The sequence below is a fragment of the Tyto alba genome, unplaced genomic scaffold (assembly GCF_018691265.1).
Source record: "Tyto alba isolate M040663 unplaced genomic scaffold, T.alba_DEE_v4.0 Super-Scaffold_44, whole genome shotgun sequence".
Classification (NCBI taxonomy): Eukaryota; Metazoa; Chordata; class Aves; order Strigiformes; family Tytonidae; genus Tyto; species Tyto alba.
In genome coordinates this window covers 3,206,879-3,224,385 of record NW_024881320.1, presented here as the reverse complement: position 1 = coordinate 3,224,385, position 17,507 = coordinate 3,206,879, and the positions used below count along the sequence as shown (strand labels likewise).

Sequence of the window (17,507 nt, the reverse complement as noted above, 5' to 3'; positions counted from 1 at the left end):
TGTACTGGTGTACATCGTTTGGTAGTACTTTGGATGTATTCTGACATTCGTCTTGGGTGTGCCTGAAACTCTTTGAAACCAAGTACAGTGTTTGCTAAGGAGCAGCTGTTGAACTGGACCACAGCCGTGGTCCAGGTGGAAGCATGGAACCGTGCCTCTCATCCACTATCAGTGTTCCCTAGCAGGACCTGGGTGATGAGAATCAGTCCTTCCAGTGGAGAAGAACTAAGAACAGGCAGGGGGAGCTGGAGATCTTTGTCTCAAGCAATCTAGAGACAGTCTCTTGAGATGCTGTCAGGAGCACGTGGTTTTCAGTTCAGCGTATGAGTGCCTAACTGATACACTGGGACCTCCATTTTGGGTGTGATCTGGAGCCACTGGCACTACATGAGGCTAAGAATAGCAAGAGTGAGTAGAGAGAGTTTTGCTTGTGGTGGTTCTTGTGGGAAAGCTCAAGGCTAGAGCAAGACAGGTGGTATACTTTTTCCTGGGATTATTGCACACTGTTTTCAGACCTGGGCTGGCTGGGGGCCAGATGACTTCAGACACCTGAAATGTGCAGCTATAATCCAAGAAAAACGCTGCCCGGAGGAATATTGTTAAGCAGGCTTTACTAAGGAGTAGGTGTGTCTGCCAGGGCCTGGCATTGTGGTTACCCACCAAAAAAAAAAAAAAAAAAAAATTCACTGTGCAGGAGTAGAACAGACCCAAGAATCTTACTTAATTCTAGCATGTTACTGGGAATAAGTTGGTCCATGATTAATAGCACTAGGGTGTTAGTGGCAGTGTTTCTGTTTGTAGTACATTATAAAGCAAGAGTCCATGTACCTTCAGCAGTTGAGTCATGCATTTCTCACCTAGTAGAGCATTGTAGACAACTCATTTTCTGAAAGCCTTTGCTCCTAGCTTTCTTAGTGCTTCTTGGGTTGTTCCTCACCCCATATATCACTTTCCCAATCCTTCAGTTACTTCTGGACCATCACAACACATGGCTTTGCTTCTCATCTAGATTTCAAGTTGTTGCTGTTTTTCATTCCTGGCAGTGCCATATGTTCAGGGATCACAGTGCTCCAAAATTACTGGGACACCAAGCTCAGAGGTCAAATGCAAGGTTTTGTATAGAGACTAGAGCTTTAGTTTTGGCAATAGAATAAACATCAGTACTTGTAACCGAGGCATTTATGCCTGTCATTTGTGTTCAGGACAAACAAATCATCTCACAACTATAAAACAAATTACATTATAACCTATGTTAGAAAGGGATGTGTAACATTTACTGCCTTGTGATATAAAGAGTCAAAAATCTGCACATTGTCTCATCACATGCAAGACTTCACATGGAAAAGAACTCTGCTATCACCACTTCAGGATGAATGTTCTGATTTTGAGAGAAATGTCTGCAAAAGAAGCACATGTAGAATAGAAACATGAAAAATCTAAAGGGGCATCTAAATATCTGCTGATTGTTACAGTTACCCAAATGTGAAAGTCAGAAATACCAAGTTTGTGCAGCAGCAGCAGCAGCAATGCGCTGGTAAGAATTGGCTCTTTGGCTCAGTAGAGATGTCATAAGTCCAGCTGAACATTAATGAACAGTGGAAGGGTTGCAATTCCAGCTTTATATGTGTGAATGCTTAGACAAAGAAGGAATTGCCTGTATCAGAGTGACGGTGCTGTCTGCCAGATACATCCGTGCAAGGGCTGACACAAGGTTTGTGCAGTACACGGGCCTTTCTAGTAAAGGCTGTACAGAAGTTAGAGTTGCTTCAAAACACAGTTGTTAGTCACAGATGACACAGCAGGGGAGAGGACATTAGATATCCTGCACGGTCTCCTTGTTCTGCTGTGTGTGTCCTTCGGTATCCTGGTGCTAAACTGCAGAGAGGTGTGTTGGCAGTGACTGAACTATTGTGACACTTTTCATAAATCGTGACTTTATTAGTACTGTTAAGAAATACTAGTCATTTAGCTTAAATAAGTTTTAAATAGAACAAATCGCTCAGAGTCAATCATTTAGCATTAGGATGCAGGGGTTACAGCATAATGTTGTGTGATTTGGTATACTGTTTGTTTAGAATTACTTACTTAGCATGAGTAGCTAGATTTGCTGAAGCCTTAGGCCACAAGCTGTGAACTTCCATTTAGGTATGCTGAACTTTAATGTAGTTGGGCAAAAGGAGGCCTTCAGAGCCAGTGCAAACCAGAAGATAAGGAGGCTACAACTGTCAGCAGAAGCTGCAACTTGACAAGATAAGAACAGTTAACAGCCTGCCTAGAGACAGAGAGGGAATCCAATAAGGTGTTAAAAGATCCTAGACCAGAAATCACCATTGGACAAAAAGGCGTGTGAAGAGCACGTGAGGGTCGAGTGCATAGATTGGAAGGGTGCAATTGCCCAGGGGTTTCTTTGTTCAGGGTCCCACTTCAGAGGTACCCAGGTCGAGCTGTTCCTACTGCTGTACCACTCATATTATTTTTTTTTTAATAGAATCTGATATCTGAGACTTTGCTGTGGGAAACCTGGGGTCCAAACTGTGGGGATAGTACCGTCCAAATAAGTGTGTGTGTGTGTGTGTGAAGGAGTCAGCTGGGGTGTCTGTCAGTTCACTGGAACCACCCTCTGTGAAAGGACTTGGGTCTTAGCAGTAAAGTCTGGGGTGGTGTGAATGTGACTCCCTGAGTCTGAACGGAACACCTAGATGGTGTGAATTAACAGTACAAAGGAGAGCTGAAGCCAGTACAGGCTAGAATGAAACAGAGTAAGTTTGGTTTAGTTTTTTCAAAAAGCATACAAATCTGTGTCTTTGCATGATTCTTCCCTTAGTAACAAGTCAGAATGGTTAGTCATGTTCTCTCTCACATCTGGGCAAGAACAATGTGTGCATTAATGCCATGTTAGTAACTGTACATCAGCATTGGTTAAATTGATGGCTTAACAGATTTATGTTAGAGTTGAATACTATAGTTGTGAAAAAGCTTTAGAGCAAGGATCCTGATTCCTGTCATGGGGGCACGCTTCCTGTGCAGACTTTTTTTGAGAATTTTTTGTAACTTTCTCTGTGGAGACAATTGCTGCTATTCACAATTATTTCTAGCTGTCTAACACTGCAGAACTCCCGGTTCTTTAGACTATTTTCTGGAATTTTGGTGCTGATTCCCAATGACATTTGGTTGTCTTGTGCCTGTGTGTCATGTGAAGCATCTCTAAAAGCAGATAGTGAAAGAAGCTAGTAGAGTGAAGTGGCGAGAAAGACAATTTAATACATATACAAGGAAGCATGAAGTATTGAATACGCATCCTTCAGTTAGTTTCTGTCATTGACCCTTTTGGGGTCAGTAGAGCAAGCCTGAGATCCAAGAAGTATGGATGTGAGAGGAGAAGTGAAGGTGATCTTCCTTCTGTGAAACCCAGCTCTGATAGAATGAAGACACTTTGCACCTCCCTGATTTACTAGGTACCTCTGTAAATTCACCTTGAAACAGTGATGCTAGAAGCCTCAGAAATAACTGGTGTGTTAAAGTCCTTTGTACGGGGTTAATGGGACTGAGATTATCAGAAAACTGGTGGCACTTTGTATTGCAATGAAATAGTACCAAGTAGGTGCCTGTTAATCCATTCCCCTGTTCAATGACAAAATATTTCATACTAAATAATCTCCATCTTTCTTTTTGTCTCATTAACTATTCTAACTTAATTGTGTTCTTCAGTTGCCTTTCAGGGACAGTCCAGAGCTGTGATTGTAACTCCAGCACCTTTAAAAAGAGAGGAGATTTTGACGCCAGCCACGTCTCAGTCTAATGTTGCAATTGCACCAGCTGGAATTGTCAGAGTAAGGAGAAGAAAAAAAAAATCTGTTTTCTAGGCCTGTTATTTGCAAGTAGTTAGAGCCATAACGTGCTCAGGAGGGTAACTGGTCCACTAGATCTCACCTGTTACCCAGCATATGCATTTTTGCATTCAGCATTATGATTGCTTATCTTTAATTTAGCTACTTAATGGGCCTGGAAGCACTATGTAGTCTTCACAGACTCTGTCTCACACAACATTAAGATTACAGAGAGGCATGCATACGCAGTACTGTAAATGGGGGATGGTTTGTGCAGCTTCTTAATTGTGCAGAAGCTAGAATGAACCCAGGATGTTCAGCTTTCCATTTACATATTGGAAAGCATGCTTTGAGTATACGAGTGGGTTTCCCAGGATGTATGCAGGAAGATGGAAATAGATTTTAGTATATTATGATGTTGATGTGTTGTAATACTGCTTTTAGTTATGAGAGGATACTGGTCTCCTGCCAGAAGTCTGACTTCAGTGCCTGCCAATTCCTTATAATTTAGCTCTTGTTTCATGTCATCAGATTGTTAATCATGTATTAATTTGCTACTTGTAGTGAAAGGCAAGGTAACAAATCCCTCTCTTTCTTTCTCTCTCTCTACCCCCCTCTCCTTTCTCTTATCCCTTCCCTTTCCTCATCCCTCCCCTTCCTGCTCTCTTTTTCTTTCTCTCTGTTTTTCTCTGTGCTATTTCTATGTTGTTCCCAGGCTCCCGGGGTGACGGAGTTCCGTAGTAACATTCTGGTTGGTCCAGCACAGCGAGCACCAAGTAGTCAACAAACCCAGTCCACAGTCTCACATCTCTTCTCTCCTAGTGTAGTCCAGGATGTGTTGGTGAAAGGAGAGCAAATCTCTTCCCACAGTAGCAGTTCACAAGTCCCCTCACCTACACCTAGTAAGTTAGAAAGCTGTAAGCATTCTCTCTCCCCTACACATGTAACTGTGTTTCCATTGGTTAGGGTGTAAATGGGCCTCGAGGATCCTTGGATAATTTCTGAAGGAAAAGCTTTTTAGGTCCTTCTACTGTGCAGCTTCAGTTGCATCCAGTTGTTTGCATATTTTGTCTTAAACTACTGTGCAGTGTTCCCACAAACTGCGATTTTGTGTTTCCTTTAAGTGGCTCCTTTCTAAAAGGATTTACTGTCAGTCACCAGGAAATTAAACCCCTTTGAAAGGCATCTGTGTAGAAAGTGCTGAGTAGGTTTGTTGTTCAGTATCATAACTATAATTTTGATTGGAGCATCTCAGACACTGTCCTTGTTAACAGTAGGTAAGTGCAAAGACCACTTTTGCATGTGTGTTGATAGAGCAGTATCTGGGCTAGTTTGAGACATATGCTGGTTTTGCTGGTAAATGGCTTGTAAGTGTTATCATCATGTCCCAGGCCATTAGAGCCTCAAATGGGGGAGTCTAGCAGGACAATGGAATTGCAGTATACGTGTTCAACATGCCTTTGCTGTAATGTGTGGGTGTGAAATGGGTATTACATATTGCTATTGAGGATGTATGTCGGTAGAGATAAGATGGAAATGAATACTAGGCCTTGGAGCAGGACCCTCAGCCTGAACACAAGTACTGTGGAGCTCCTACCAAGTTGACCTGGGTAGAAGTAAACAGGATAAGGAGGGAGAGAGAGCCCCAGACACGGGCAAGATGAGCAGGATGTCCCAAGATATGGAGGAGGCAAGAAGTATGCAAGGACTGATAAGAAGAAAGCAAGAAGCATGCAAGGACTGCATGATCAATGCGTAAACACCCCATGTAAGGACATTAAGGGAGTACGCTAAATGTTAGGCAATGGAGTGCTGTTACACTGATAGAAAAATACTGTAACTTTCGAAACGTAAATAAGCAGCCCGCTTGCTGAAATAAAGTGTCTCAGCATCACCCATGATTTGAGTCCCTGCCATTAGTTGCCACAGATGACGCTCAAAACAGGGACATGAATAGGCGATCCAGTGGTCGTCCCGGTGGCGTCACTCAGCTGAACTTGGAGAGCTGAAAGGAATCTCCAGGCACACCTCACAGACCTTTTCTGCAGGACAGAAGGTAAGCAGCCAAAAAGGATGGGGAATTTTCTGTCGCCAGAGCACAGGGATGTTCTTGACCTGATGGAGTGAATTCTAAAGCAACACAGTCAAGATTTAGACAGCAATCACCTTAAAAGACTGCTACTCTGAGTTTGAGATCACGACCTACTTTTAAACAGCACTAACATCTTTGATCGCAAAAGATGGGATGATCAGGGGTCAAGCTTTGGGACTGGGCTACCCGGGGAGAGGGAATTTCTTCCAGGCTCTTGGCTGCTTGGTGGATTGTGTTTGAAGCATTAATGTCCCATGTCGCGCATGGTGACTTACAGGATGATGGGATGGAACTGTTGTCCACCACAACAGATTCATTGGAACCGTTAACCCCAACTGCTCTGCCAGCGAAAGTGGAGCAAGAGATTTCCAGAAAACCATATCTGGTGGGGGCTGTTGGAGGCGACCCTGATACGGATCCCTGGGACCTGGAGCATTTTGACCCAGAGAAGGAACCAGACCTGTACCCTCCTGATCCACATGATAAATGTGTTGTGGCACGCAGACAAGCTGCAGAGCAGGGGGATTTCAATATGTTGAAAACGTTCCCTGTTATATATCCTCCTAACCAACAACCTAAGTGGGAGGCTATGTCCTACTCTATCCTTAAAGAACTTCATCTCTCAGTACAGGACAGTGGTCTGGAGGCCCCTTTCACAATCGCCATTCTAGAAAGTACAATAGATTCCTATAACCTGGTCCCTCATGGTTACAAAGCAATAGCTAAATTAATATGTACGGGGATGCAATTCATGATGTGGATGTCGGAATGGCGGGAGGCATGCTTAGCACAGGCAGTAGAAAATTTGTCGTGTCCACTGGGACACCGACTTCAGTGTATTACTGTAGAAATGTTAATGGGTGAAGGTGCTTATGCCACTACAGCTTCTCAAGCTCAATTGCCCCTTGACCCAATAAACCAATCCAAGACCTTGGTGATGAAAGCCTTTCATAAAGTCCCTGACGCTGGAACCATGCAGACCTCCTTTGTAAATATCTGACAAGAAGCCACAGAGACTTTCATGAAGTTTTTAGATGAGCTCAAAGCTAGTCTGGACAAAAAAGCAACTCCACAGCCCATGATTTGATATTTAAGTATCTTGCAATAGAAAATGCGAACCCAGACTGTCAAAAGGTGTTAAGAGCATTAAAGGCACCCACAGTCACAGAAATTATATGAGCCTGCTAAGGTATAAGGTTGGAGAGTCATTGAACTATATATTGATGACTGAGGCGTTTGCAGCCATGAATATGTGCCCTGATTCTGGCATTTTTTTTCAGTTGTAGTCAGTTGATACACTTGTGACAAGAATGCCCAAAACCAAAAAAGGGGGCTGACACCGGACCAGGTATTAGTCCCCGATGCCGAAAAGGATGACATTATGCTAAGCAATGCTGATCCAGGTTTACAAAGGAGGGGCAACCCCTCCCAGCATGGTCTAGCCAGCCTCAAGGAAACTTGTCACAGAGCACGACGGGGGGTTGCACCCTGACACCAAATCACCCTCCTGCCCAGCGCTCATTCCAGCAAGTGAACTTCATGCCAGAACAACAGGCAGCACTGGAGTGGACCTGGCTGCCGCAGTCACAGTAGATCTAGTGTCCAGAGCAGTGCATCTTATTCTCACACATGTTTGCGGATCCCTTGGAAACGGATGCAGTGCATTGTTAATAGGAAGATATCCACAACTCAAGGCAAGGCTTATTGATCCTCCCTGGATTGATTGACTCAGATTATAAAGGGGAGATAAAAATAATGGCATGGACCCCTACTCCACCCTGTCGCGTCCCAATGGGAGCAAAAATTGTGCAACTTGTGTATTTCCATGCTCATCCGCCTGGACATTTGAATCAAGAAAGGGGGGAGAGGGCATTCGGATCCACTGGGGAACTTCAAATCATGTGTGCTCAGCCTCTCACACATAGCCGTCCTTCCTTGAAATGTGGACTAATCCACAGTTGTTTGTCTGCAAAAATTGCTTGAACAGATTTGATGAACAGGCGTGCTGATGTGACAGTAATCGCACAATCTGCCTGGCCATCTAACTGGCCATTGATGCAGTCAACTGACGCCCTAGGGGGGGTGGGCGGCTTGACCACCCCAAAACAGAGTGCCAACCTTATTATTATCGAGGGCCGTACTGCATCCGTCAAACCGTATGTACTACCACTTCCCATCACACTTTGGGGAAGAGACTGTCTTGCTTCTTGGGGTATTGTCATGGGGACAAATTTGTCATAGGGGCTGCTTAAAGGCAGCGAGTCCTGGCCCTAACACGGACAACGGATAATCCTGTATGGGTAAATCAGTGGCCCCTATCTTGGAACAAGCTGCAACATTTGCATCAATTGGTACAAGAACAGTTGCAAGCCGGACATATTGTTCCTACTACCAGCCTTGGGAACTCCTCTGTGTTTGTTATCCAAAAGGAAAATGGGACGTGGCGTTTATTACATGATCTTCGTAAGATCAATGAGAAACTGGGCCAAGATAGGTTCCTGCAAAATGGATAAAACCAGACCTGTCTCAGTCATCCTTGCCATCGTGATCGGACAGGGGTGTGGGATCTAGCTTCTTCCACAACCAAAACAAAACATCTGGGTAACTCTAGCAAATCCAGCTGGCCAAGACACTCTGTGTTTGTCAACAACACCACCAACCAATCCGTTTTCCACATGTCTAGTGGGAGTGCCCTTAGACCAATGGCCCATTGACCAAATGCTAAAGAGCATTTATCCCAACATTATCGCTCGGACAAATGGTTGGGATGGTTGGACTCCATATTTACCTTCCTTACATTATTAACTGCAAGAGTTAGAGTTGTTAGGCTCTATAAAAATGGATGGTTGTATAATGTTTAATTACAGCAGAAAAAATCAATCGTTTGTTCAAAATGTAAATTCATCTTTAGCAATATATAGAAACACTGGTGTATAGTTTAATTATACATCAAGCAATGTTTCACACTCCACCAATACGCCGTTAACCTTACCCACGGGGATGTTTCTTATTTGTGGAGATAGAGCTTGGCCTGGAATTCTGCCTCCTTTAAGGGGAGGACCTTGTAGCTTAGGAAGATTGACCTTGTTGACACCGAATATAACGATGATACTAAATTTTACCAATTCACAGCATTATAGAAGTAAGCGTGCAGCACACACATTCCAAAAAGACTGTGATGATCATGTGGAATCTTAGAATTCTGCAGAACGCTTCTTTGCCTCTTTTTTCACCCCAGGAGTCGCAGCTGCCAATGCTCTAGCCACATTAAAAAAACTAGGGTGTTGGTCAGTGAAACAAACCAATGCAATGCCAACTGCCCTCTCTAGCTTATTGCTGCATGTGGACTCAGTACGACATGCCACTCTCCAAAACCGTGCAGCTATCCATTTCCTATTACTAGTCCATGGTCGTGGATGTGAAGATGTCAACAGTCTGTGTTGTATGAATTTATCAGACCACTCTAAATCAATCCACAAAAATACTGAAGAACTACATGAACTAGTGGGAAGGCTACAAAAAAAAAATGACTGGAACATTTTTGGAGACTGGTTTAATGGCTTAGGGATGTGGGTGAGATGTTGTTTTATGTTAGGTGCATTTGCTTACTGATCTTCATATGCACCTTACTATGTGTGCCATGTGTGATACAATGTATACAGTGCATGATTGATGAAGCTATAGGCAAGGTAATGGTAGCTGCTCTAGAAAACAAAAAAGGGGGAGATGTCAGGAGAGATAACATGGAAATGAATACTGGGCCTTGGAGCAGGACCCTCAGCCTGAACACAAGTACTGAGAAGCTCCTGCCAAGTTGACCTGGGGAGAAAAAACATGATAAGGAGGGAGAGGGACCCCCAGACACGGGCAAGATGAGCAGGATGTCCTAAGATACGGAGGAAGCAAGAAGTATGCAAGGACTGATAAGAAGAAAGCAAGAAGCATGCAAGGACTGCATGATCAATGTGTGAACACCCCATGTAAGGACATTAAGGGAGTACGCTAAATGTTAGGCAATGGAGTGCTGTTACACTGATAGAAAAATACTGTAACTTTCGAAACGTAAATAAGCAGCCCGCTTGCTGAAATAAAGTGTCTCAGCATCACCCATGATCTGAGTCTGTGCTGTTAGTCGCCACAGATGTATTATCCTTGTGCCATGAAATACTAAGCTTTCCCAGCAATCTTGACATTTTCTAGCATGTGGTTGCTGCAACTATGATTATGATTTGGTTGTTGACTGCATTTCAGTTCAATTCTGAATAGAAACTTCTCAGCCGTTACATTTGCTACAGAAAGTTGTTTGTTAATGTGACTTGTCTTTCTTCCTTTATGAAGGCCGAGACTGTCAGAATTCAGGCCAAGCTTCCCCCTGCACCTCTGAGCAGAGCCCCAGTCCACAGTCTCCCCAGAACAGCTGCTCAGGAAAACCTGCCACTGACCCTAATATGGCTGCACTTAAGGTGTGTGTCCTTTCATTTGAGGTGCTTTTCTTTGCCTTTATAGCTACTTTTATGCCCTGATGTCTGAGCATGGACTAGAGAGTAAGTTGTGCTTCAGGAACAATGGAGGATTTGTGCCTTAGGCTTAGCTTTCGCTGCATCTGTGCTGCTCTGTTCAATTTAAAGAGTCAGACTTCAGTAATCTACCCTGCTCCTCAGGGATGTGTCACCAGAGGGGCCAGGCTTAACTGTACTTCTGCAGGTCCTTATGGTCATGACAGCAGTTTCTGCTGTGCCTCACAGGAGTGTTATGACTGGTCTCAGTTTACTTGGTCAAAGGTTTTAGGCTTAGTTTTCTAAACCATGGCTTTTTGCCATTGTTCTGTTGGGGCTCTTCAGCCTGCAGGGCTCTGGCCATCACTGGAGGGGGAGCTCTTGATCTGCTTAGTTACTTACATGTCTCCAGTGATGCTGTGCTGCTCCACAGAGAAGCAGCTCCACAGACGCTACAAGTTACAGCTGTAAAACACTTCAGGAATTATTGGGGTAAGAACTCCGCAGTCTAGAGATAGCATCCGAAAGCTGGCTGTACCTCATACATGAGCTGACCTTGTCAGAACACTTTCTGTGATGGTATGAGAAACTTACCCACAGAAAACCACCAATGCAGGACAATCAGCTGTAACCCTCTCATTCAGTCTGTTGTGAAAGGGAGTGTTACTTAACTATTTTGCAAGTGCCAACCCCTTTTTGGCTTCTCTGCCTTTGTATACCCTATGAGTTGATGTCAGCTTGATTAATCCCAGAGCAGAAAGGTAAGTTTAAGCACTTGCAGCTTGTGATTGCACGCAGTTCTAGTTCTGTTGCAGAGGAGAATCAGAACCACCCCTTGCTGAGCATGCTGCAAGTTCCTCATAGAAGTTCGCAGTTATTGCTTGGCATAAATGCTCACAATCAGTATTTGCTGCCTGTTCTTGCTGCTAGAGAGCAAGTAAACAAAGGAATAAATTGTGCCAATGGTGGGAAAGTGGCCACTAGATGGAGGAGTGTTCTTAAAAGTCAGGACACTGCAACAAGCTAGGCCTTATAGCCATTTAAACTCACCTGCTTTGACAGTATTGGCTTTGGATGTGTACTGTTAGTAAGTCTTTTGTAAGACAAGAGAGAAACAATGTTGTTTGCCAGTCTCTAGATGTATGTTCTTTTGCTCCTCTGTATTGTTAGACTAAACAGTTCTGTATTGCTAGGTAACATTGTTTTTTGGTTTCACAAAGCATAGAGGGCACTGGACATCTCAGTGCTGCTCCTAAACCTGCATTTTCTGTGGTTTTGGGGAGCCACTTCACTGCTTTATTACATGGTTTTCCGCCATTATAAAATGGGGTGATGGTAAGCTACCATGAAAAGCCTAGTTCTGCCAAGAATGCATTTTCAAAGTACAAACTCCTCATTTTCTTCCAAGGATTTTGGTGGAAATGACTTCTAAGTTTTTAATGCTACAAGTGAAAATTTTAATTCCTGACAAAGCCTTTATCCTCAGGATAAGCCAGAGTTGTGGATTTTTTTTTCTTTTTCTTTTTTATTTTTGTCAGGCTGCCTGTTTATATCAGTAGACATTATGTATGTATTAAGTGTAAATGATATGGACTGTTTTCAGCTTAAAGGCTTCAACAAGATCCTAACTAATTACATGCCTCAAAAATTGGAATTTGACTTCAGAAAAGGAAATTGTGCAGCAATTTTAAATAGGAATATTTACTTTAGGAAGAAAACCTACAGGATTTGGAACTGAATTTAATTTGGAATTAATTTTGGAATTGAATTAATTTTTTGGACACTTCTTTTTAATAACTTGAATCATTATTTGCAAGTTTATGGTCATGTGGCTTTGACTGGGAAGACTATAAATGGCACAATTCATCAGAAATGACACTGAATTTGAATAGCTGAGGTGGTCATAGCAGTAAAACGGTAAAGGAGAACAGCATAGACTGAGCTAATTTTATTTATACAGAATCGAAGAATGAAGCATATTTCAGAACAAAAACGAAGGTTTAATATCAAGATTGGTTTCAGTACTCTGAGCAGCTTGATTTCAGCCAACTCCAAGTCGGTAAGTAACTTGGCAGCACTAAGTTTAATATGGAATGTAAGAAAGAGCCATTCTAAAAAGACTTGTTAATAAATTTAATCTCTTCACTGTTGACTGAGAATGCCATTCAGTCAGTAAAGACACTTGAACTGAGGGACTTGGAAAGGGAAGGGTGATAAATCCATGGCTTATAATCAAAAGTGTGTGAAAGCACTACATATTTTAGACGTTGTTCTTCTGATGCAGCTTCAAACATTGAACAAGTCTTGTCTGATAAGATGCTGCAGCTTTAAAGCCAACAGGGAAAGAAAAAAAACCTGATCTTTGCAATTCTTTCTCTTGGGACCCCAGTAATGAAAATTTTTGTCATGTTTGCAGCATAAGATGGCTTTGCATTTACTGTTATGTCACCTTTCTTCTGACGTACTGGCTCTTTACACCCATTATGGATGGGTTCTGGTCCCCATAGGTAGACTTGAAAAAGCTATGGTCCAGCCAGTATCATAAGCTTATTCTGCCTAAACCATGAGCCAGCCAGAAGCCAGATATGTGCTGTTGGTGTGATGCTGGGCCTGGCTTAGCATACCTTGACATTTGGCCTGAGCTAATATATCCAACTGTGAACACAACTTGTTAGCTTAGGCTTTATGCCATGCTAACCATAGCTGTGCTGTGTTTGGTGAGCCGAGCACACGGCAGAGAAACCTCCTGAGCCTGCAAGTACTGTTGAAACATGTCAGTGAGCCAAAGGAAGAACAAAAGCATCCAGTGAAATTTCTAAAACTTCCTACACTGATGAGATCTCAGTCTCCCAGGAGAAGTCAGGAGCCTGGCCAGTTCAGGTGATTCTGAAAGTCAAAATGACTTTGTCCCAATTAAGGTCATATTCTGGCTACACTAGTTAACTTAGTTCACTAAATTGAAATCAAAATAATTGAAACACAGATTTGTCTGCACAAAAAAATTCTAAATGTCCTTTAAATACCAGTACCTTTTGAAACATGGAAAATATGAAAGCTTATTGTGCAGCATGTTGATATGTTTACTTATTTTTTATAGTTTTATACATTTAGGCCATTAGTTGTCAGAATTTCACTTCCTGATTTGAATAGCCTATTTGAAAGGTAATCAGTTTTGAAAAATCAGCTTTAGTAAACTGTCTGATTATTTTATTTCTCAAGTACAGATTTTTAATTTATTCCTCAAAACTGAAGAGCATTTTTAAAAGGATCTGTGACATTATTTCTGTCTCCGTTGGTGATAGCTAGACCATATTACCTTCTGTTTAATAACTTCAGGTTTCGCAAACTAAATAGTCTATATTGTCAACTTCAAACAATGCTTCTAACAGCACTATAAATCTGTCAACAGATGTAATACTTCCTTCATTACTTAAGTAAGAATTGTAAATGTTTCTAAGAGGATAGGTAATGCAATAAAACATTTTAAATTATTCAAATACTACTTTCAGTAAAGTAGAGAAAATGTATTTTGTGGAAGAAAACAACCACTGCAACCACATTTCTCTGTACTAGTGTGCAAACAGGAGTTGGAGAAGTTAAGAGTTCAGTATTATCTTAAGTGTTTTGTTCTGCCTATCTGTGTGTTTTTGCACACAATGAAGGAAACTTAAGAAAAAGTGCTGAAGGTGCTTTTCTGGGTGTTACAGCAGCTTAAGGGCAAACTCTTCATCTCTCTAGCTTTGTTCCAGAAAGTGAGCTCTATGTTTGTGTTTGGTCTAGATCAGCCATGCAATCACGCTCCAGAAAACAGTAGAATATATCGCTAAACTACAGCAGGAAAGAACACAGATGCAAGAGGAAACCAGGCGCCTTCGGGAAGAAATCGAGGAGCTAAACGCTGCCATCATGTGAGATCTGGGGAGCTTTCTGTAATGAAGCAGAGCAGCTTGAATGTTGCTTTGGCTAACAGTAGGGAATGTTTGCCTCAGGTGTCATGCCAAACAACAGATGGGTATCGAACAGAAGTAGAGTTGCTACCAACTCCCAAACAAAAAGCGTAGCTGCTGTGGGATGGGCATTGGTATCAAACCATGTGGATTTTCAGCAAGCTCTGGGCATGAGTGCACAACAGTGGCAGCATCAGAAAAGATGCATCAGGTCAGCTAGAATAATTCTGAGAAGAAGCCAGTGATGATGCTTTTATAAAGCTTTGCTCACTAGGTGGTCAAACACTCTTCATGATGGCTTTGCTGCAGTTTTCTTTCCAAATGCAGTCAATTTTTATAGAAAAATATGGTTGAGTACAGGACTTGGAATCAAGGAGCTTGCCACTGGCTGAACATAACTCTGATTAAGTCACTTCACCTTCCTGGTGCCTCAGTTTCCTCTGTGAGTTTATGATAGTTATGTTCTATTGCAAAGCATGTTGAGAACCCCGGTGGTTTTTCTTCCATCTGCAGAAGTGTTAGGCTTAGGCATTATGCTAGACTTAATCAGCAAATCAAAATATTTTTCTTTAAAAGTACCGTGACATCTGCTTATTTTGAATTGATCTGTTTCTTAAGCATCTTTGTAACATTTTCTTCTGTAACATTGCTCAGGAGTAACTCCGTAAATTTTTCCTTGACTCCTCATGTGCCTTTTTCTAATTGGATGGCAAAAACTACTTTGTTCTATGTTATACTTTGTTTTCAGTTTTGTTGCTTGTAATAAGGAGTGTGTAGCAGCTTGAGAAATGCTTTGCTGCATGAATATAGACAAAATTGATGAGAAAACATTATGTATTCCTGGCTATAACAATTACATTCTTCTGGGGTCGTGCACTGGGAAGCCACCTCGGTAAGGGATACCGGGGATACGCACTTTTCTCTTGCTATAATTTAGTCTGTAAGAGAAGTGTGTCCTTTTTCTGGTGGGGATTCTGACCTCAGAACATCTTCTTTTCAGTTCTTGTCAACAGCAGCTCCCTGCTACCGGGGTTCCCATAACACGACAAGGATTTGACCACATGAGGAGGATGTTTGATGAATATGTGCGAAGTAGGACCCTGCAGAACTGGAAGTTTTGGATTGTATCCTTTTGTATTAACCTGCTGAACTTGAAGTTTGGTGCTAATATAGTTAGAGCTAAGAACTCTGGGTTTCCATGCTGTGACGTTAAGCCAAGTTATTTAAATAACGCATCCTCAGTTTTCATTAATACTTGTATGTGGATATGAATCCTTGCTTTATAGGCTGTTGTGAGGCAGAACTTGTTCACCTTCAAGTATGGGAGGTAACTTGAAAGTAAAATGCGTTATAAAGGCCTGGTTTTCTCGGTGGGTTATTACACTTCAAGAAATGTTTAATGGGCCGCTTCCGTAACTGTAGCTCTTGTAGTCTTTCGGAAAAACTAAACAGAATAACGAAGATTTTTGGGGGAAAAAAAAAAACCTATTACAAGGTTACTGAAGCTGTTGCAATGGCAGTTTTTAAAAAAAAAATTCTTTTTTTTTTAGTTTTATGCTTGTCATTTGTTATAACAGTGAATCAGCTTAGTTTCTATTTGCTTGTCCAATGCTAGCAGCTGTGCTTGTAAGCGAATGATAATGCAGAAGATAGAAGGACACAAACTGAGTGAACCGTTAGCTGCATTTGTGCTGTGCTGTATAGACTTAACTAGTTTTGATCAAATTTTGTTAGCTTGAATCGGTTCAGGGATATTAGTAATCAACAATGAGCAGTAGTGTTAACCTTTCCTTTTCCTATTAAACTTAATATGTTCATATAGCTATTTATTTGCACTTCATATTTTGTATGTATGTTCTGTGCTGTTATTTCCCCCAAACTACCTGGATAATACGAGTATATATGTGCATTCTTGTGCATGCCGAAGTACAGCATTTTTAATAGTTTGATATGTGAAAGTGCCTTTTTTGATGTTTCGTGGTTTCTGTTGGCCCCAGAAAAACACTCTTCCTTTTAGCATCCTTTCAGGAAACAATTCTTAGCAAGATCACATGCAGTCTTTGATAACTTAGAGCTGGTGCGACTGTGGAACCTCTGGATTCTACTGTTAACTCTGGAACAATTTTAAGTGAATTATGAAAATAGAGGTGTTTAATATAACAATGAGAATGGTTATTTAAAGACAATCCTGCACATTTGCTGATTGGATAGTGTGTTTATTTTGTGCTGCTCCAAGATGTTAAATAGCTCCAGAATCTGGAAGTGAGACACTTCTAGAAATTGGCAGAGGTTATCAGGGATGAAGATACAATTTTAGGTAGCTGGGTTGTTTTAGTTTTTGGGGAAAGACAAAGGCTTTTGTAGTTGGTGGAAGAGAAGGTTGCTAGGCGAAGTAATGTTCCCAAACTTCCCTTTACAAGTCAGGATATAATTGTGACAGAACAGTTTTTTAACAGCTGGATTGAATCCTTAATGGATGCCAACACATTTCAGAGTGTCTTGCAATAAAAGCTGACAAGGTCCAGGGGTGAGTGCTAGTAATAATAATAAAAAATCTCCTCCTCATGAAATGACTGTAAGAGAGAGGAGGGCTTTTTCATTACAAATATGAAAATACCATAATTTCTGTTGCATATAGGAGGGAAATGAGTAATCTGGTCTTGGGCTGCTAGAGATAACTCAAGAATAGAATACTCTTGAATATTAGAATATCAGTAGAATAATACCCATGTTGTTCTTCCAGTCACTCTGTAAAAGTCTGTAAGGGCATGCAAATCCCCCCAGGTATTCTAGGCCTATTGTTAGACCTATATTGATTGTCAGCCGCAGTGAGAATGATGGGGGTGCATGAACTCCTCTTTTGTTGTCTCCCTTAACATTTGATGATTTGTAGTTCAGCATTATTATTAAGCCATTGTTTGAGTCCTTCAATGGGATGGTTTCCACAACAAGCTTTAAGGATCTGAATCAAACTGCAATGGCCTGGTTGGATCAGCACTGTTCTCTTCCTGTTCTGAGGCCAAGTAAGTGGAGTTCTATCCAGCAGTTATTCCATATCACAGAAAGTTAGACCATACATCATACCATTTCTCGAAAGTCAGAGGATGACAAAGAAAGCACACCATGCCAAATATAACTTCCAGTT

At 41.7% G+C, this 17,507-nt stretch overlaps 1 protein-coding gene across 4 annotated transcripts in view; it reads left to right on the top strand.

Moving 5' to 3' along the window:
* Nucleotides 1-17,507, top strand: part of LOC104360338 (MLX interacting protein) — a 58,556-nt gene that overhangs the window by 35,004 nt on the left and 6,045 nt on the right. For 2 of the 4 annotated variants that reach the window (XM_042805091.1, XM_033008117.2), the window contains exons 10-16: nt 3,709-3,830; nt 4,543-4,729; nt 10,258-10,382; nt 12,376-12,474; nt 14,196-14,323; nt 15,363-15,486; nt 17,256-17,385. In XM_042805091.1, the coding sequence (XP_042661025.1) occupies nt 3,709-3,830; nt 4,543-4,729; nt 10,258-10,382; nt 12,376-12,474; nt 14,196-14,323; nt 15,363-15,486; nt 17,256-17,385 (915 nt within the window). Of the gene's footprint in view, nt 1-3,708; nt 3,831-4,542; nt 4,730-10,257; nt 10,383-12,375; nt 12,475-14,195; nt 14,324-15,362; nt 15,487-17,255; nt 17,386-17,507 lie in introns of those variants that run through there. The other 2 variants (XR_006166723.1, XM_042805092.1) reach the window with 2 other exon arrangements.